The sequence below is a fragment of the Gouania willdenowi genome, chromosome 6, assembly GCF_900634775.1.
Source record: "Gouania willdenowi chromosome 6, fGouWil2.1, whole genome shotgun sequence".
In the NCBI taxonomy this organism is placed as follows: Eukaryota; Metazoa; Chordata; class Actinopteri; order Blenniiformes; family Gobiesocidae; genus Gouania; species Gouania willdenowi.
This window is the reverse complement of record NC_041049.1, coordinates 20,235,902-20,257,526: the sequence shown is the minus strand read 5'-3', so window position 1 is coordinate 20,257,526 and position 21,625 is coordinate 20,235,902. Positions and strand designations below refer to the sequence as shown.

The 21,625-nt window shown below is 41.7% G+C and overlaps 2 protein-coding genes across 2 annotated transcripts in view; one reads left to right on the top strand and one right to left on the bottom strand.

Moving 5' to 3' along the window:
* utp20 (UTP20 small subunit processome component) overlaps nucleotides 1-1,767 on the bottom strand; it is a 40,629-nt gene extending 38,862 nt beyond the window's left edge. The window contains exons 1-4 of the mRNA XM_028451767.1: nucleotides 1,579-1,767; nucleotides 1,285-1,365; nucleotides 1,123-1,189; nucleotides 902-1,034 (exon numbers count right to left, since the gene is read on the bottom strand). Coding sequence (XP_028307568.1) covers nucleotides 902-1,034; nucleotides 1,123-1,189; nucleotides 1,285-1,365; nucleotides 1,579-1,629 — 332 coding nt within the window. The 5' untranslated portion in view covers nucleotides 1,630-1,767. The remainder of the gene's footprint in view (nucleotides 1-901; nucleotides 1,035-1,122; nucleotides 1,190-1,284; nucleotides 1,366-1,578) is intronic.
* An 845-nt stretch (nucleotides 1,768-2,612) lies between these two features.
* LOC114464867 (sodium-coupled monocarboxylate transporter 1-like) lies at nucleotides 2,613-20,825 on the top strand. Its single transcript, XM_028449495.1, has 17 exons — nucleotides 2,613-2,992; nucleotides 3,086-3,205; nucleotides 4,135-4,200; nucleotides 4,295-4,346; nucleotides 4,452-4,519; nucleotides 4,596-4,629; nucleotides 4,733-4,853; nucleotides 6,102-6,242; nucleotides 14,592-14,721; nucleotides 15,876-15,964; nucleotides 16,042-16,151; nucleotides 17,323-17,390; nucleotides 17,483-17,569; nucleotides 17,670-17,890; nucleotides 18,106-18,203; nucleotides 18,290-18,378; nucleotides 20,085-20,825. The coding sequence occupies exons 1-17, from the start codon at nucleotides 2,723-2,725 to the stop codon at nucleotides 20,193-20,195; spliced, it is 1,875 nt and encodes a 624-aa protein (XP_028305296.1). The 5' UTR covers nucleotides 2,613-2,722; the 3' UTR covers nucleotides 20,196-20,825.
* Nucleotides 20,826-21,625: the final 800 nt, after the last annotated feature.

Genomic DNA, 21,625 nt, shown 5'->3' with positions numbered 1-21,625 from the left:
TTAGGTTTCGGGTTAGTTAGTCCGTAACGTGATTTAGGATTAGTTAGTCCGTAACGTAGTTTAGGTTTAGTTAGTCTGTAACGTAGTTTAAGGTTTAGGGTTAGTTAGTCCGTAACATGGTTTAGGTTTAGGGTTAGTTAGTCCGTCATATGGTATAGGTTTAAGGTTAGTTAGTCCGTAATGTGGTTTAGGTTTAGGGTTAGTTAGTCCGTAATGTAGTTTAGGTTTAGTTAGTCCGTAACGTAGTTTAGGTTTAGGGTTAGTTAGTCCGTAACGTAGTTTAGGTTTAGTTAGTCCGTAACGTAGTTTAGGTTTAGGGTTAGTTAGTCCGTAACGTAGTTTAGGTTTAGTTAGTCCGTAACGTAGTTTAGGGTTAGGTTTAGTTTGTCCGTAACGTAGTTTAGGGTTAGGGTTAGTTAGTCCGTAACGTAGTTTAGGTTTAGGGTTAGTTAGTCCGTAACATAGTTTAGGTTTAGGATTAAGGTTAGTTAGTCTGTAACATAGTTTAGGTTTAGGATTAAGGTTAGTTAGTCCGTAACGTAGTTTAGGTTTAGGGTTAGTTAGTCCGTAACATAGTTTAGGTTTAGGATTAAGGTTAGTTAGTCTGTAACATAGTTTAGGTTTAGGATTAGGGTTAGTTAGTCCGTAGCGTAGTTTAGGGTTAGTTAGTCCGTAATGTGGTTTAGGTTTAGTTAGTTCGTAGCGTACTTTAAGAATACGTATTAATAGCAAACAGAAGTACAAGTATGTAGCGTCTTGGTCACGTGACCTAAACTGGCCAATGAGGGGCGCTACGTACGGGTATAATGTCGGTATATTGATGCGTCTACGTGCGGATAGCCACTGCCTTTATTGATCTATCACACAGATTATTTACTCTATACATGTAGCAAACACTCACTCCAACAGAGGCTGATAGGCCAGACTGTCCTTCACAGCTAGGTGTGTTTTTAGACTTTCCACAATAGACTTCTGGTGGAAAACCAGCATGTTGAAGGACTGGCTCTTGTTGGACACCTCTTTTAAAAATGTAGCTGTAAAAGAAAACACATTGATAATTAAGCTGGTACTCCCATATATTGTTAATCACACTTAAAATGACTCATAATAAATGTGGCTTACTGAAGTGCTCTGTCAGGTTGAGATCTCTCCATTTTGTCAGACCTTCTGAAAAGTAGGTTTCTACCTCCTGCAATAGCAACAACAACAAAATGAAGTCTGCCTCCTCAATTAAAGGTGTGTTACTTATACAGATGTTTCTATGGAAACAGTAGAAACACAAACCTCATCATAAGATCCAGTCCTGTCAATCCTATGGATGACATCGATGTTGACGTTGGCAAGTCTTTCAACAAAAGTGAGAAACTGGGAGGAAAGAAAAAAAGTGACTTTAAAATCATCAGCTAAAGCTAAGACTTAAGACGGTCCTGTGCACAGTTTTCAAAATGTTCCTCTTATTTTACCTACATGTGATCGTTAACAGGTAAATAATTATCATATTTTAAGTAGTGAAGATGCTTTGGATCATATTCATTGTCTTTTTAACTCCATGCTGTCTGTGTGTGGATGTGGACTCACCCTGAACGTGTTCTCAGATTTGTGAAACGAAGACTTGGATTTTATCTTCATCTTCACCAAGTCGCTCAGTCAAAGGGTAAATTTAATCCAAATCGTTCATTCAAATAAAACCGCTCCTCAAAACGTTGTTTACTTTCTTTTCTCTGGTGTATTTACAGCTGTTTACACACACGCCGATCGACGGGCGCCGCCATGATGGATAGTGCATTGTGGGAATTTTTTTATCCGCGTGGAAACTAACAAAGATTGACGAAGTGAGAAGTTCCCGCTTGTACTTCCGGTTTTGCTTTTTTTTTTAGTCCGCTGAGAGAAAATTCATTGAAAAAACCCAAAGAAATAAAAACACTGACAGAGGTGCTTTATTAAAAAAATGTATTATTATTATTATTATTATTATTATTATTATTATTATTATTATTATTATTATTATTATTATTATTATTATTATAATACAGGCTTTGTAGCAGGAAGTTTCAGTAGCTAAATAGAAGAAAAAAACGAATAGAGCAGGTAAACTTAAATAAATTAAGACTTAATTTCATCAAAGGTAAGTTAGGTAACTAAATGCTTCAGTATTTATTCATTTATCACCCGTTTTTCAGCTAATGCAGGATCTTGTTGCTGAAAAGTACAACTGCTTAATATTGCACCACCTTTACTACCTACTCCCACAATTATTCAGCACAATTTGTCCTTTTTTAAATTGTCTAAAAAATAAAATAAAAAAATAAAAAACTTCACCCAGTAATTGGTAATAGTAAGTAGTAAAGTAGAACAATGGGATAAATCCCAGCTCGTTCCTCTTTTAAAACCTTTTACAGACGCTGAATCATCAACATCTCATTTTTTTCTTAGCATTCCTTATCTTTGACAAAAGTTACTGAGCTTATTGAAGTTCTGCAGTTTTGGGACAAATAGTACAGATATTTTCCCTCCCTTCTCTCCCTCCCTCACACACACACACACACACACACACACACACACACACACACACACACACACACACACACACACACACACACACACACACACACACACAAAAAAACAGAGTCAGTGGTCAGCTAAGCATTAGTAGAGCAGTTTATGTTGACCAGGATTCCCATTGATTCCCATTCATGATAGAACACTGTTTGATCCCTTTTTCATGAGTTTTATTTTATTCTCACCTATAACAAAGATGTCAGGTGACGCTCCTCTAAGAACCAGCTCCTTTGTGATGGCAGACTATGTGGTGTTTGCTCTCATGCTGGGGGTGTCTGCTGCTGTGGGGGTCTACTATGCCTGTGTGGACAAGAGCCCAGGAACCTCAGGAGAGTTTCTAACTGGGGGGCGCAGACTGACAGCTCTGCCTGTATCCCTGTCTCTGACTGCAAGCTTCATGTCAGCCATCACCGTGCTGTCCAACCCAGCAGAAGTAAGAACTTTTTTTTTTTTTCCATTTTAACTGATATTTTTGGATTTTGAAAAGCAACAAGTTAAAAAAAAAAGCCTCACTTTTCCACTATAGGTGTACCGCTATGGGGCCATCCTTGGATTTTATACTCTCTCCTATTTAGTGACAATGTTGGTCACATCTGAACTCTTTCTCCCAGTTTTCTACAAACTGGCCATCACCAGCACATATGAGGTACTATTATGTTTGTTTAACATCTGTATGGGAAACTACTTCTATCCCACTTTGTACATTAGCCAACATAATTATATTATTTACATGAATGTATTCACTGTGATATTTAGTGTATGTTCACAATTTACTTCATAGTACTACCAAATATCTTTTTATTATGGCAGCTTTTGCCCTCGACCTGATTTTCATTTTGTTTTTTTTAATTTTTTGCACAATTTTCTTTGTATCATATTTATTCTTTTTAAAATTCTTGTTGTTTGCACTGACTGAAGGGCTTGTGCAAATTTGTTGTACTTGGTGCAATGACGAAAAAAGTCTATTCTATTCAAATGAAAAGTTTTTGGTTAGTGGTACTGTATATTTTAATTGTATATTCAATAGTACTGTCATTGAAATTGAGCTGTTTGAATGTTGAATTAAAAATAGAGCTGGATAAATGCACATCTCATTCTTTATCTATGTGTAGGTAAGTGTTGATTATTATTATTATATTATTCTTGTATAAACAAATGTAGTAGGGGTGGGAAAATACACTGAGTTCACAATATGATTCGATGGATGATAATGGGCTCACGGTATCTGACCCCTTGCGAAACCACTTGTGCCGTCCTACCTTTAAAGCATTGAAGTATTATATTTACAAATATACTTTCTATATATACACAGTATAAATACATAACTTTATTTCAGACACACGATTGGTCCATAGATAAAAAAATAAAAAAGTATATCTATGAGCAGAGCTAACTTTCTGAATTCAATGGGACTAAAATGTGCTCTTACACAAAAAAAAAACACTAACATTTTTTATTTGCAAATGTAGAATATCGGGGACATAATGATGTTGCTTTGGTGCCCTAAACGTGTGTTTTTCTTCAGTATATCCCATGGTAAAATGCTATACCTTTCTCGTCTCTGTCTTGTTCAAGTATCTGGAGCTGCGCTTTAACAGGGCGACGCGTCTGCTGGGAACAATGCTCTTCATTGTTCAGACAGTGAGTAAAATGCACAAACACCAGCAGTATACTGTCATTTATCTGAGGTTAAACTACAGACATTTGGATGATTTCCACTATTTCCCCCTCAAAGATCCTCTACACTGGAATTGTCATCTACGCCCCTGCCCTCGCTTTAAACCAAGGTCTGTGGTCTCAGTCAGTTATTCCTGTAGGAGACACTTAAAGCCACTTGTTTCTGCTCAGTTGGTCGGACACATCTCTAAAGCTGGCCTGCTTTCTTACTACAGTGACTGGTATGAACCTGTGGGGAGCAGTCATTTCCACTGGTGTTGTTTGCACCTTTTACTGCACAGTGGTACGTCGTGTGTGTCTAAAACTATGTTTGATGAAGTTTGGCATCTGAGATTTGAGATTTGTGTTTGTGATGACAGGGTGGGCTGAAGGCAGTGGTGTGGACCGATGTGATTCAGGGGAGACACAAAAAAAACCCACAAAGAAAAACAATTCCAAGTGTTTGAATGACACATTATGACTGCAACAGGCCTTATTGTATGGTGATCTATGTGCTTACAGCTTGGTGTTATGATGGCAGGCTTCCTCTCTGTCATAGTGAGGTCTGTGGTCCTCCAGGGTGGAGTCATGCCCATTATTTCTGATTCTCAACGTGGAGGGAGACTTAACGTTTGGGAGTATGTATTACTCAAACACAATGACTCTTAAATAATGGGAAGGCAATACTCATTATCAGAATAAATGTCAACATTTAGAGTAATCACCAATCTGAGAATAAATACAGGAAAGAACAATGTTTTGAGTGTTTTTGTTTTGTGTGTTTATCTTATTTCATATTGGTTTTTTTAATAATCCTTTTGTGTGTTTTCTGTTACTTTGGTTGTTTTGTGTGTTACAGGGCATTTTGTGTATTTTTGTTGTTCTTCTATATTATAAAAATGTTTTTTTTATTTATTTGTTTGCTTGTCTGTTAGCAGGATTACGTCAAAAGTACTTAGGGATACACCTTCACTGAAGTGGATTTGTGTCTTTATTATTAAATTTAAAAAAACGTATCAATCAAAAAAGAAATCACTTCAATCAATGAAAAAAAATAAAAATTAACTCAAACAAAACATTTTTAATCAAAGAAAAAAAGTGTTCAAATGCAACTATTTGGGTCTCAAACACTTTTTTTTCTTTGATTGAAAATATTTATTTTTGATTGAAAAGGTTTTGTTTTGATTGAAATGATTTTTAAAGTTTATTTATTTATTTATTTATTTATTTATTTATTTATTTATTTATTTATTTATTCATTTCCATTCCATACACCTTTACACCATGTAAGATTCCATTAAATTTAGGAGGCATTTATATGTATTATTATTATATTTATATTGATTCTGGTTCATTTTCAAAAATATAAAAATCCCTCTATGTCATAAATTAACCGATCTTTATGAAAGTTACAGTATGTTGGCTTGGTTCATCAATTACCCCATTGAGTTTAATCCAGATTAGATATGGCTGCATATTCCATCACAATTAACAATAAATAAATAAAATAAAATAGGGGTACTTTACATTTGGATTTATTGTATAGTTATTAATGGGGATATACAGTATATGGCTAAGAAACCTTTAAAGTGTGAATGATTATTACACCATGGTCAGGATCATTGATCCAGATAACTGGCATTATCTGGCAAAGAAGATATTTTATTTACACTTGAATCAACCAATTTACATCGATCATGATTTATTCATTTATCCCACAAATAATATGTTGCTAAAAACTCTAAACCTGATTCCCCAGTTCATTCTGTAATCTGTTATAATGTCTATATCCTAAACAGGAGCTTCTTATACAGTATGTATAGATAGTGAAACATGAAACACTGAAAATAAAAAGTCAGACTAAAATGATGTTTCTGTCTCATCAGCTTTGATACCAATCCCCTGAGGAGACACACGTTTTGGACTGTGACCGTTGGTGGATCTTTTGTTTGGATCAGCATTTATGGGATTAACCAGGCCCAGGTTCAGAGATACATCTCCTGCAAGAGCCTCGCTCATGCCCGACTGTAAGTCTTTATTGTGGGATGTCGTTTCTCAGCTGAAAATATACCTGCATTCCTACAGAAAGCAGATACCAGTAGTGTAAAGCAAATGAGACTTTATCACCATGTGCTCGATCCTACTTAGAACATTGTGTTCTAGTGATAAGCAGCTCTAGTAACAGACATGCTAATAAATGTTTCAGCAGACATGAAATGAATCTGATTCTTGACATGTGACCTATCAGGGAAAGGCTTATTGTTAATTGTGCTCAGTGTTAGCCATGCGTTGACAAACATATCAGCAAAGAAAAGTCATTTACCCTGATTGTGTTCATTTCCCTACATGTTCTTTCTTTTTCTTTTTTTTTTTTTTTTTTTTTTTTTTTTTTTTTTTTTTTTTTTTTTTTTACCTTGTCTGCACATGCTTTCGAAGGTTAACACTACAAGAAGTGCAATCTTTTGACAGCAATGCATATTTTATTATTGCAATTAAATAAATTTATTTATTTCATTGCATAATTGTGACCGTCACCAGCCCTCCCTAGGGAAGGGTAAGAAATACTTTATTAAAGGGAGGATGTAAAAAAGAGAGGGCAGTGTTACACCAAGGTGAGGGGTTGGAGGGGGGTGGGGAAGTTAGCAGGGAAGAGGGATACAAGATAGGATATGGAATGGGTGAGGAATAGTTTTAAGTGATGCGATGTGAAATTGTGGTTGTGTATATTGTGTTTATTGTTGTGTTGTCAAGCCAGTTTGGTGACCAGTGTGTGGTTTAGGAATAATGGTGGTGGCTGTGAACAGAGGAAGAGGTGAGTGGAAATTCCATAAAACAGGTATTTGGGAACAACGTGTCTAAGGTTGAGCCCAGTATGAGTGTTATCCCACAGCCCAAGGCCAGTGCATCCATGACAAATGTATTTCCAAGTACCGCCACTGCAAAACCCAAGAGCCGCCCCCGGGCCCGAAGAAGCAGTCAGGCCAGCAGAAAGAGCAGGCAGCCTAAGGGCCCCCGGCGACCACCCCACGGCCAAGCAGTCCCCCGAACGCCCCCAAGATCCCAAGCCGAGAGGCAGCCATCGCCCCCCCATACACACCCGAGAAAGCCCCAAGGAGCCAAGGACCCAGCGCACCACGCCACCGATCCCACCCCCAACCCCCAGACCCCCCACCCCATCGACCCCCCCACCCCACCCCCGCGCCTAACCCCCCGAGGGGAGGGCCCAGAGAACTCCCTGCCCGAGGCCCCAGCGGAGGAGCCGAAGCCCACACCCAGCAGACGACCAGAACCGCGCCGAACAGGCAGCCAGTGGGCACCCGCCGGCGAGCCCAGAGCCAGCAGGGGCCCGACCCCAGGCCAGAAGGACCCGGAACGGATGCAGCACCAGGAGCAGCCCGCCCAGGGAGGACGACCACACCCCAAGCCGCATAAGGCACCAGGGGGCCGCTGGGAGTCTCCCCGCCGGCCCCCAGGCACCCCAACCTAGCCCCCCACGGCGCCCCAGATCACCCTTCACTGATGCCGCCCGCGCCACGAGCTTCAGTTCTTTTTTTTTTTTTTAAAGCCAGGGCCCCCTCCAAGGGCCAAGCCAGACCGCCCCGCCGGGATGTGGCCCCCTATTCCGGCCCCCGACACCCTACCTCACGGGGCACTGCCCAAGCAGGGGCCGTACCAGTAGGTACGCAAGGGCGCGGCACGCGCCACCCGCCCCGAAAGACCCCCGCCAGGACCGGCCCGGCCAGCAGGCCAAGCACCCCGGGCCCCAGGAGCACCCCCCGGGACCAGGACCCCCCAAGGGCAAGCCCCCGGGCCAAGCCCCCCGGGACGCATCCCCCACCCCCGCCCGGGACCCGGCCACGGCCCAGCAGGACCGCACAGCCCCGGACAGCCCACGGCCAGCAGCCCAGGGCCCGCCGCCCCCCGGACAGCGCCAGCCACGGAGCAGCGCCCCCCGCCGGCCCGCGAGCAACCGGCGATCCCCACCGCGGGGACGGAGGCACCCCAACGGCACACATCAAGTGCGGGACAGCAGCCCCCAGCCAAAGATGCCCCGGACCCACCCACCAGTCCGCAAACGGCAGGATAGACCCACCAGGCGGCCGACAGCAACCTCCACCACCGGAACAGCTAGCGCCGCCCCCCAGTAAACAGCATCACCCCGAGGCGCCAAGCAACCCCGCCCCAACCCCGGCGAGGACACCAACACCCCCCCAGCACACCCACCCCCCAAACCGGCGAGGCAGGCCGCCCCGGGCCCGCACACCGCGGGGCCCGCCCCCAGGGCCACCAGGAGACAAAGCAAGCACCAAGCCACACCCAAGGGGGAGAGGCACCCCCGCGCCCCACCCGGCCGACACAGCCCGGAAAGACCCCGCAAGGAGAGACCCCGGCAAAGCCCCCCCGAGACCCACCGCCACGCCCGACCGCACCATCTTGATGTGCTTTTGCTCTATGCAGTGGCCCAGCCACCAACAGAGGGGCCAGGCCCCCACCGGAGAGGCCCAAATATGTGTACCAACCCACCACCCTGTTATGGTGCCTCTCCATTCCCCAATGGAGAGGCACTTCCCGATCCCCTGTGTGAATGTGTGTGTTTGGTGAATGTATGGGGTGTAATTAAAAGAAGGGGGATGGAGGGGAGCGGTGCTCCCCCTCCAGCCTCTGTGGATTTATGTGTATGTGGTGTAATAGGCCGGAGGGTGTAAAAGATGATACACCCTCCGGGGGGTGACATGTTGAGATGCGATTAAAATTGGAGGGATTAGTAGGGCAACTAGAGGTGGGAGGGCCGCCCCCACGCCACTACATAGTAACACAGGTGGCGGCCCCCTCCACCCCCAGCCCCACCATCCAGCCCCCCAAGGGTTGGGTATTGGTGTGTGGTGCATTTTGTGAGTGAGCCAGACCAGCTGGGAGTGGGGTGAAGTGAACATGTAGGAGGCCTGTCCAGTGTGAGCCGGGCCCGTCCGCGTGGCGGGCCACGCGAGAGGGTAGATGGCGCAGACGGGCAAGTGGCACTGCGGGCCCCGGAACAGCACAGCCGGAGACCCCCCCCCACGGCACCCCCCAGACCGCGCCGGCCCCGCGGAGCACGGCGACACCCCCCACCCCCGGGCACAGCCAGGCACCAACAACATCCCCCGGCGCCCCAGGGGGCGACCCCCGCCGCCCGCCGGCCCGGAGCAACGCCACCCCGCCACCAAGGGGAGCGGCCGAGCGGGGGGGAGGCCCATGCCCGCACCAGGGCCAGCACAGGCCCACCCGGCGCCACGATACAACACTCTCCACCGGGAGGCGGCCCCGGCCCCCCCGACGAGAGAGGACGCCATCCACCGCCAAGCAGGGCCATCCCGCCAGCCACGGACCGGCAAGCCAGAGTACCGAAGCACCCCCAGCCCGGAACCGCCCCCCCACACCAACGGCGCCAGTAGAGCCCCCCCCCCCCCCCACGGAGGCAATCCCCGACGACCCACGCACCGGCACGAGACACCCCCCCGACGCCAGCACACCCCAAACAACAGCGGGCCCAAGGCCACCAGCCCCGCCCCGCCCAAGGCTGCGCAGCGCCGCCACGAGCCGCGGCCGGTCCCCGGGCAGATGGCCGGAGAGCACCTCCCCGGACACGTAGCCCAAGGATCCGCCCCCGGGGCACCCCCGCCCCGGAATCGCGCCCACGGCGCCCGGTGCACCCAGCCAGCAGACCAGCCAATCCCAACGCGGATCCACCGGGCCAGGAACCACGCGCCGCGCCCCCGCACACCCGCCCAATACGACCCCCGGGGAGGCCCCATAGCACCCCTCACCCCACCCCCTAGCCATAACGTCCACACCCCGGCCATTGCGGTCGTACAAAAAGCCCCCGAGGGGGCCCCGCCTAGCCCGTCGCGCAAGCGACATCCCTAGCAAAGGTGCGCCCCAGGGAGCCAAGCCAAGGACCCGCAAGGGCCGACGGAGCAACCCACAGCCACACCCCGCCACCCAGCAACCCAGGAGGCAATCGCCGACCCCGGGCAGCAGCCACCCCCAAAGCTACCCCCACCCCGGATCCCCCCGGACCGGAGCCAAGGACCCCACCACCCCAGGCCCCCCAACGAGACCACCCCCCAGCCAACCCACCCGGCACGGCACCGCCCGCCCCCCAGGCGGGAGCCACAGCCCCCCCACCAGCGCCCCAGGCCAACGGGAGCCCCCCAAACCCAACCCCACAGGATGGCGGGCGCAAGAGCAAAGGAGGAGGAGGGGGGGAGGACGAGACAGGGGGACAGGGAGCAAGGGGAAGGAGCGGCAGGGGAGCACGCAGGGCCCCAGCCCCAGAGACCAACCAGATGCGCATGCAAGGGGCAACGGCGCCAAATCAAACAGCCCCGGGACCCCGTGAACACCCAGAAGGAATGCACACCCGTGCTGAGGCAACAAGGCACCCCGGCAACCCACCCCAGCCATCCTGACCAAGACCACCCCAGAGGCCCAAGGCGGCCCCGGCCTACAGTTGGGCTAGTGCGTTAGTAAAGAGTGGTGCTGGCAGTCGCTTGCAGGCTAGATCATCAGGCTTTTAAAAATTTAGATTTAATGCAATTAAAAAAGGAGTCCAACGCTCCTCAAAGCACGTTATTTTTTTTTGTTTTCTGAGAGCAGACATCTTTTCCATGGAAATAAATTCTGTGAGGAGATTTTGCCATTGGTTTATGTTTAAGGATTTTTTGTCTTTCCAATTTAGTAATATTGTTTTTTTTGCTATGGCTAGTGCCGCAAGGATTGATTGTGATTGGTTTGCTGGAGGTTGAAGCATTGTCAGGTCTCCAATCAAACAAAGATTTGGAGATAAAGGAATTCTGTAGTCCAAAATGGAGGACAGTTTTTCAGTGATTAGAATCCAAAAGTGTTGAACTGGGGAGCAAAGCCATAAGGCATGTAAATAGGAATCCGCTGTATTCTGGGTGCACTGAGAGCAGATGTCTGTTGCTGAGAAGCCCATTTTATGCATTTTCTGTTGGGTAATGTGGGATCTGTGGAGGACCTTGTATTGAATTAGCTGAAGGTTTGTGTTTTTTGTCATCTTAAAAGTATTACAACAAATTTCTGCCCAGAAATCAGTGCTCGGGGTGATTGAGAGTTCGGCCTCCCACTTCGCGATTGGTAAGTAATTACAGTTAGTGTTCGAAAGCGCTCTGTATATTTTTGAGAGTTTTTTTGATTTTGTTGAGATTTTTTTCATATATATAGCCAGTTCTGGAGGTTGTAACGTAGTTAAGTCTAGTGGAGTGGTTTTCTTTATTGTCTCTGTTACTTGTAAGTACTGTAGAAAGTTACTTTTATTTATATCGAATGCTTGGGTTAGATTGTTATATGACCTGATCTTGTCATTTTCAAAAAGGTCTTGGAGATGAGTGATTCCACTCTCTTCCCATGTCTTCAGATAGAGTGGTGTTTTTTTATTTTTAAAGTCGGGGTTGTGCCAGATTGGAGAGAGTATACTAGTTTTTAATTGGCCATTTGTGATGTCCAGGGCTTTCCACCATGCAGTCAGTGTGGAGGCAATTAGTGGGTTTTTAAAGCAGTTGTGATGTTTGAGGGTCGCAGTGATAAAAGGGAGATCAGAGAGTTTAATGTGTTTGCAGTCTAACTGTTCTATTTCTAGCCAGGTGTTGTAGTATTCTTTTGGATTTAGCCATTCTGTTAAATATAGTATTTGGTTTGCTAAGTAATAATGCATGAAATTAGGGGCTTCTAAACCACCCTCGTCTTTGTTTTTTTGAAGGGTAGAAAGGCTTATTTTAGGTTTTTTATTTCTAGTATAGAATTTTGTAGTTGTAGAATCTAATCTTTGAAACCATTGTTTTGGTGGTTTTAGTGGTATCATTGAGAACAAGTAGTTTATTTTTGGTAAGATTTTCATTTTAACTGAGGCTATCCTGCCAAGTAGTGAGATGGGGAGATTGTTCCATCTCCGCAGATCTTCTGTGACTTTGTCCAACATCGGATCATGATTTAGTTTAATTAATTCATTTAAGTTTGGTGATATATTTAAGCCTAGATATTTAATTGTATTTGTGGTGGAGGGGTGTTGTGGATTTTGGTGTGCAGGATTCCAAGAGTTTTTTGTCAAAGGGAGGATTGATGATTTTGTCCAGTTAATGGAATAGTCTGATAATTTAGAGAAGCTGTTTATTAGATTAAATACTTCCTCTAAAGAGGATTGCGGTTCTTCCAAATAGAGTAAAATGTCATCCGCGTAGAGATTAATTTTGTGTTCTGAGATGGATGAATGGATTCCTTTAATAACAGAGTTCTGACGTACAGCTGCTGCGAGAGGTTCAACGAATATTGCAAAAAGCAAAGGTGAGAGTGGACAGCCTTGTCTGGTTCCCCTCTGCAGTGTGAAGCTTTGGGATGTTATTTTGTTTGTGGTTACTGAGGCCTTAGGTTTATTGTACAGGGTGGAGATCCATTGTATGAATGATTCTCCGAAGCCAAATTTGCCAAGGACAGTTAGGAGGAATGACCAGTTTACTCTATCAAATGCTTTTTCTGCATCGAGTGACAAGATTATTGTTTTCTTTTTAGAGTTCTGTGCCATGTTGATCACATTAAACAGTCTTCTCACATTGTCTGTGGAGTGTCTATTTTTAATAAAACCTGTCTGGTCTTGGTGTATAATTGACTGTACTACTTTCTCTAACCTGGATGTGAGTGCTTTGGAAATAATTTTTAAGTCTGTGTTAATAAGTGAGATGGGACGATAGCTTGAGGGTAATATGGGGTTTTTGTCTGGTTTAAGTAACAATTTAATGTTCGCTGTATTCATGTGACCTCCTACATGCCCTTTATTTTTGATCTCTGTTACTACTCTGAAAAATAGTGGAGCCAGCATTGACCAGAAATGTTTAAGGAATTCAGCAGGGAACCCATCTGGACCTGGTGCTTTGCCTGTTGACATGCTATCTAAAGCATTTTGTAATTCTTGTAAGGTTAATGGTGAGTCTAAGGTGGTTTTCTGATCTATAGTGAGCTGTGGTAGGTTTAGTTTATTAAGAAAGGTTTTAATATCTTCAGGGTCAGGGTTTAAATTTGATGAGTATAAGTTTTGATAATAATCATGAAAGATGTTATTAATGTCCTGAGGTAAGTTTAAAGTTTGACCTGCGTTATCAGAAATTGCTGCTATAAAGGAATTTTCTTTACTATGTTTGAGCTGATTTGCTAAATATTTGCCTGATTTATTATTGTAGTCAAAGTTTTTGTATCGTAATTGTTGCAAAATGAAGTCGGTTTTTTTAGATAAGATGATATTCAGATTAAGTTTTGTATTTTGGAGTTTTTCCCATAAAAGTTCAGAAGGGTTAGCTGCGTATTCTTCCGTAAGTTTTTTGATCTTTTCTTCAGTTGTTTTTTCTGTTATCTGTTCCTGTTTTTTCTTAAAAGAAGAGTATGATATAATCTTCCCTCTAATGACAGCCTTGCCAGTTTCCCAGAGTAAGGACGGTGATATTTCCGGGGAGTCGTTTGTCAATAGAAAGTCCTCCCATTCTTTTCTTATAATTTTTTCAAATTTACTGTCATTAAGTAATGAAGTGTTAAAGCGCCATAGAGAGGATACTTTCTGATTAGAGTCACACTGCAGGGTGAGGGATATTGGGGCATGATCGCTAATAATTATAGGATGTATTTTAGAGGACATCTTATGTACGATGGAATTATTTGAAAGAAAAAAGTCAATTCGGGAGAAGGATTTATGCACAGGGGAGAAGAAGGTATATTCTTTTTTAGTTGGGTTATTCAGTCTCCATACATCTCCTATTCCAAGGTCTTCCATGTAATCCATTAATACTTTAGCAGATCGAGATGGTTTTGTATTTGAGCACTTACTAGATCTGTCCAATGATGTGTTGAGCGCCAGATTGAAGTCACCTCCGATGATTAGAGACGAGTCTGCAGAAAGGTCTGAAAGCTCTGAGAAAATTCTATGGAAAAAATCAGGGTCATCATTATTGGGGGCATATAGATTAAGAATTGTGAAACATTTATTATAGATTACTACTTTGATAATAATATATCTACCCTCTGGGTCTATGACGGAGTTGATTATGTTAACGGGTAACCTTTTGTTGAGAAGAACCGAGACTCCTCTTTGTCTGGAATTAAAACATGAATTATATATCTTGTTAAAATTTGAATCTGTCAGGGATTTTTCTTCTGATTTAAGTAAGTGAGTTTCTTGAAAGAAGACAATGTCTGCATTTAATCTTGATACATAGTCAAATATCTTAATCTTTTTAGCCTGTGAGCGAATGCCACGCACATTCCAAGAAGTTACTGTAAACTGATACATAGAATGAGGTGAGTGTTAGTCCATACAGGTGTTCTTTCTTTTTCAGCTCCTTGTACATCAACCTGTTTGGTCTTTGGTCCATCCTGCTTTGTTCAGTGTTTGCAGGAATGTGTCTTTATTCAGTCTACAAGCACTGTGACCCATGGAGCTCAGGTCAGGTGTCTGCCTCTGATCAGGTAGGAACGAGTTTGCTGCACCCGAGCACAAGAGAAACAAGACATCACGGAACCGTCCGTGGCCTAATTTATATTTAGGTTTAATTGATGACTTTTTTTTTTTTTTTTTGAGCACGTAAAACGACAAAAGAACAACAACTTAGAAAACAAAAATGAAAAACGATGAATCGCAGCAGCAGAAATAGGCCATTGATATGATCCATCAACACTTAACCTTCTCAATTTAAAAGTGCGAAAATGAGCAGGAAGAAATGATGTAATCCTACCCCTTTAATAACTAGAAATTTAGCTTATTTAAGTACACATAATAATACAGTTAATTACCCAAACATCATTAAACAAACAATCTACATATTCACAAATAGTCTAATCATCAAAACAGAAAACAAAACACAACAACTGGTGATCATTTTCATTCCAGTAAAGTGAAAATAATTTCTTTATACCTGTTTTTAAACTGAATTACGTTTGAACATGGTTTTTGCTCCACACTCAATCTGCTCCATCATTTTACTCCACAAATTGACAAATAAGAACTTTTCAAAATTGTTCGGACACTTAAAATCTTTAAAATGAACTTAAGGTTAATTCATTTCTGAATTCAGTGTTTACAAGCTCAGTTTCAAGAGGATTTAACTTTTATTCTGAATTAAAGGGGAATTAAAGCTCTCACGTACATGTGGCTAGTGGCTTTTCAAAAAGTTGAGGAACGTTCCTCATGAGATCACCAGAGAAACACACAGAACCACTTCAGAGTTGAACGATCCTGCAGGTCCTGAAGACCACTGAACATTTCTAGATGACTCATCAGAATGAGTGGTCAGGCAGGTCATGACCAAGAAAGAGCAATAAAAACAAGTGTTTAACAACGCAATAAAAGTAACTGCTTTTATTGCTCATCAATGGTTAAAGATTGATGAGCAGAAATGAGTTCAGATTATAGTGTGAACATGTACGATGGGGGGGTCCAAACTTTAATCATCTATTATGCATAGTTCTATGCTGAGAAGCCTTTTCTTCATTCCTCCAATTTGCAGCAATATATACTTGAGGGGATCTAAACATACAGTATATGGTGCTTATGAAGATTAGACATCAGATTTGAATGATTTTTCATCCTTTTGTGTCAAACCAAAACATCTGCTCTTCTGTAGCTGATGCCATATTTGGTGATGGACATTTTTAGAGCCTACCCTGGGCTTCCTGGTCTGTTTGTGGCAGCAGCCTACAGTGGTTCTCTGAGGTACATAACTGACAGAACACTATTCCTATCTGTGGGATGTGAAGCCATCACTCACTGTGGCTTTGCTGTTGTTTCAGCACAGTGTCCTCCAGCATCAATGCACTGGCTGCAGTAACAGTGGAGGACCTCATCAGGCCATACATTAGACTGTCAGAGAAACAGCTGTCCTGGATCTCCAAAGGAATGAGTGCGTAAATAATGCAGCACCGTACCATACCTCATACCTACGGGGCACTGATTGTAATGTTGCACATGCTAAAATAAACAGCAACTTTTCACAACATTTAGCAACAAACCACGTTTAAAAAATGTATGGCAATTCTTTTTTTTTTTAAATGTTACTTTTGACCAGATTTACAGCAATAATTGTGAAAGTTAAATCTAAATGTTAAATCTAAATCTTAAATCTAAATGTTACATTTAAACATAAATGTTGGATCTAAATCTAAATACTAAATGTTAAATCTATATGTTAAATGGTAAATGTTGAATCTAAATGTTAAATGCTAAATCTAAACGCTGAATTTGCATATTTGCTAAATATTTAGTTTCACCCGTGACATTTAGATGAAACATTTAGATAAAACATTTAGATGAAACATTTAGAAAAAAAACATTTAGATTTCAATTTAACATTTAGATTTAGATTGAAAATTTATATTTCAAATTTTGATTTAACATTAACATTATATTTTTACAAGAAAAAAAAATCGCAATTTCACAAATATTGCTGTAAATCTGGTCAAAAAAATTCACAAACATTTTTTAAAACCTGGTTTGTTGCTAAATGTCGCAAAAGGTTGCCGTTCATTTTAGGATGCGCAACTTTACAATCAGCGCCCAATACATACCATACCATTATACCATAGATAACAAGATTCTATATACTTTCTCTTTATTTGTTTGATTGTTTGTACATTCACCACACTCAAGTCTGAAATTTGAATCATGTTACATTTAGTTAGTGGATAGCTGAATTGAAGGTTGTTGTTGTTTTCACTCAAAAATCACATTTACAATATAATAATTTTATCTTAAAATTAAAAAATTAAAAAATTAATTAATAAATAAAAATAGAAATAATAATAATAAAAAAAAAATGTGTATGTCCCACCAGAAAGAATTAGGTAAGGTTATTTATGACATCAAATTCTTTTAAAATCAGGATTGTTTATTAGGGTTCTCAGTCACCCAAGCCATGGTAATTCTACTGAACTCAGGAAAAATGACTTATTCACTTATGTGAAAAAAACGTCACCTTTCATCCAGGAATGAAGATTCAGAGAGAAATTAAACATGCTTGAGATAAGCCAATAAGTCTAGAAAGATCTCTGATTCTTTCCCGATGATGTCTGCAGGTCTCTTGTATGGGTTTCTATGCATTGCAATGGCAGGACTGGCCTCATTAATGGGAGGAATTCTACAGGTAAACATCTAGTTATATGTTACTGCAATTCAACTCTATTAGTTTGTTTTAAAAAATATATGTTGAGTCCTTTGGTGTTGTGCTCCCCACAGGCAGCCATCAGTATATTTGGCATTATCGGTGGCCCTCTACTTGGTCTGTTTACATTGGGCATCCTCTGTCCATGGGCTAACTCTAAAGTAAGAATAGTTTCATGAAAACAGTAGTAAATACCCCGAGAAGTGAAGATGTTTCCAGACAAGTGTGTTTAAAATCAATGGTCTCCTTCATGATCTCCAGGGAGCGTTGTCAGGTCTGGTTTCAGGTCTGGTTGTGTCCCTTTGGGTGGGCATCGGAGCCCAGATTTACCCTCCCCCTCCTGAAATGACCCGCCCTCTGCCACTGTCCACAACTGGATGTAGCTTTAACTCAAGCAACTCCTTCAACTGGACATCGTTGGTCTTCCCAACACTACCAGTGTCCACCATTACCACTGCAAGCTTTGGAGATGATGACATCAGGTAATACAGTGACTGGGGGATTGGTTGTTGTTTACTGAACAACAGCAACAACAACCGAGGGCTGTTGGAAGAAATAAGAATCAGCTATACTGTTTATTTTTTTTATATTTACAATTAGAAAATAACAAAAACTACTCACATTAAAGACCTCATTATCATTAAACAAGTATTCTCTATCAGTCATTAATAAAAGATGGGTTATCTTGTTCCATCAGTGTGCTGTCACCTTGGTACTCTCTGTCCTACCTGTACTTCAGCCCACTTGGAACACTGATTTCTATCTGCATAGGATTGCTGGTCAGCGTGTTCACAGGTACAAAACATTTATATTCGGGTCAGAAAAGCAGAATATTCCAACTCGATGTTTCCTAAGCATTTGATCCACGTTATCTTTATAAGGAGGCTGTAAGACGGAAGTGGAATCAAGACTCATGCTGATGAAAACCGACACAGCTGTTTACTATTTACTAAAGGTTCTCAAAGACAAAGTGAGTAGCCTCTAAACTCATACATGCATACATACATACATACATACATACATACATACATACATACATACAGTATGTACAATATGTACAGCATGTACTGTACATACATACATACATACATACATACATACATACATACATACATACATACATACATACATACACACATACAGTACATACATACATACATACATACATACATACATACACACATACAGTACATACATACATACATACATACATACATACAGTATGTACCATGAGCACCGTACATACATACATACATACGTACATAAGTACGTACTGTACATACATATGTACATAAGTACGTACTGTACATACATATTTACATAAGTACGTACTGTACATACATATGTACATAAGTACGTACTTTACATACATATGTATATAAGTACGTACTTTACATACATATGTACATAAGTACGTGCCGTACATACATAGTAAAAGTGGGATGAAATATAATATGACAATATATCAGAATATTAAAATGTCACATACCTTACTACATCTGTCCCAAGCAAGTGTGTCTTTTCATCTGCAGGAGACATAGTCAATGTCCAAATGTAAAAAGTTCATGCTCAGATAGGAATATTTATTTTTGAAGAATGTCATGATCATGACATGATTTGGTTTTATTTTTAGACATAGTCTCTGTTTTTGTGTTCTATTTACTCCGTGGCACTTTTTGCACTTCACATAAGTGGCTTTTATTTAAGTTATAGTTCATTTAAATTTTTGCATTCCTATTGAGTTGAAAAAGGTTTTAGTCATAGTAAGTATAAAATGCCCAGAGTTGAAGTCAAATAAAAGCATGGGTGTAACAGATCTGTGTGATGGTGGGTCACTCAGTGGACAGAGACTCGCAGGCAGCAGGAATGTTTGGTGGATCCTTTATTTTCTTAATCTACATTTACCAGTGACAGTACCTTCACACAGCTAAAATGAATGATGGACACTCCTCGTCACATCATCTAACTTGTCTCTGTTTGTGGCACTGCTGTCTCCCAGCCACTCACTGCATGTAAATACACAGATAGAATGATTGAACGCCTCACCATACCTGCTTTAAACTATTCACCTGAGCTATTCCCCTAAAACCCTCCCTTGTCTCTCTCTACCTGCCAACACCTCCACAATGCGCTTTGTTAATACTGCAATTTTTCAGGTATTTTTCCCTTTCCAAAATAATGTATCGTTATCGTGAGCCCGATATCACCTATCGTATTGTATAGTGAACTCAGTTTATCGTCCCAACAACATTATTTTTTTTTTTATATAGAAAAGTAAATATGTGATGACTTGTGCATGGCGACATGCCCTGCTTGTCTCTATCCTGAGGTCTTTCTAATCTGGGATAGAACACATGGTAAACCTGTGCCATACAGATGGTAGATACAGTAAGGGAATGGAACGCTACAGTGTCTTACTCAGATAAAGGCACTTTCTCTAGAGCGACAGCAGATGGAGTTAGATTCAAGAAGTAAATTCCCACAAACGTAGATAGAAAAACTTGCACTCAGACACTTGATTGTAATGTCTTAAGTTCTTAACCTTTAATCAGTCACATGACCAACTCACAGAAATGCTCTCCTTTGTACTTTGTAGGTGATGCATTAGTAGAATTAGTCACTCTACTATATGATTTTGGTACATTATGTTTCAAAGTCATTTTTTTCTCTATTTAGGTCATGAAACGAAGGGGAAAGCTTGACCTCACCAAAGACAGAGAGAAGAAATCAGGCAACACCAATGCTGCTTTCTGTGCTGTTGAATTGGATTTAACGAAAACCTCTTAAAAGGCAACAAATGTTATTTTGTATTGACTAGTGGAACACGCTTGTTACGGATAATCCTTGGATGTTGAGATGTTTTTATATTCAAAATGGTAATGAGTAAAGTGGTAAGCAGTGTCAAAGAAATTGTGATGAAATGCACCATCCAGATTTTGATAAATCTTGAGGAACCAAGCAGACACAACTGAGTCAAATTTCATAAAGATCGGTCAGTTACAAACCCAGATGAGAATTTTTGAAATTTGTGTCGTATTTACAGCTATGTATATTGCATTCCTCTCGTTTCCTCTTGCAGAGTGGATAAATACTGTTAATATAGTCGTTTAATGGAGCAGTGTTTGCCAGGTGTGATGGTTTACTGTGTTTTTAAGACTGAAAACACATCTGGCTCAATGGAAGTCAACGAGCTGATGGTTGTTGACATGTCGTAAAGGTTCATTAACAGATAACTTTAACTGACGTACTTAAATACACCACATTTAAAAAAAGAAAACAGGGTAGATTGTTTCAGAAAGAATGGAAAACCACTCGCTAACTGCTTCTTCTATCATACAGAATGACCATGTGCCATTATACTAAAGTATTACCAGTTCAAAAGATGTGATATTAAATAAAAGCCTGTGTTTAGATGAAGCAGATGTTTTGTGGGTCATTTCACACACGGTGCATACCGGGACCTTTTCGTGCCCACCTTTCTCAAACTTCCTGAATATTCAGGGCTCAATAAGATAAACCTACCAGACTAAAGAAGTGAAAAGGAAGCAGGTGGTGTACTACAGAAAAAACTCATTCAGCCTTCTATCAAGGATAAACACAGTCAGCTGTGTTCACTGTCCGCCTGAGTTATCGGTACTGTACTTAGTGTGTGTTATGCAGCTGGTTAGGGAGAGTCGCTCAGTGTGTTGCAAAGTGCATTTTTTTTTTTAAATTTTATTTCTTTATTTATTTAAGTAGGGACAGTACATATTAATGAACATTCAAAAAAATTTAAACATGCCAGATTGTAGCCAACGGCTAATTTCCATCTGTTGTCCCGAGACAGGCTGATGTAATAAAATGTTACACTTAACAATGAGACATGGCGAGACACAAAACAATATACAAAAGGATTACATACAGGACAAAGAACATAGGGATCATAAAATACAGTCACTTTTCATGTAAATGGAACACTGGGACCAGAACAACTACACTCATGAGAATAGACAGGATTCTGTAGGTCAAAGAAATGAAGAAATGGACAGGGGAAAGAAAAGCAGTTCACTTCCACATACTCAGAGTTGGTCAGTCACAGCAGTGCATACAATAAATTTACATTATCATAATCATTTATTGAAAGTGCCACTGTGCATTGCAAATAGCCCTGAATTGTCTTTTAATAATAAATAAATAAATAAATAAATAAATAAATAAAATAATAAAAGTGTACATAT

What these genes read in the sequence shown, in the direction of transcription:
- LOC114464867 (XM_028449495.1), top strand. Translation starts at nt 2,723, where the DNA reads ATGAGTTTTATTTTATTCTCACCTATAACAAAGATGTCAGGTGACGCT. An exon ending in CCATCACCAGCACATATGAG is followed by an intron (nt 3,206 to 4,134) that starts GTACTATTATGT and finishes GTCTTGTTCAAG; the next exon opens with TATCTGGAGCTGCGCTTTAA. An exon ending in TGCTCTTCATTGTTCAGACA is followed by an intron (nt 4,201 to 4,294) that starts GTGAGTAAAATG and finishes TCCCCCTCAAAG; the next exon opens with ATCCTCTACACTGGAATTGT.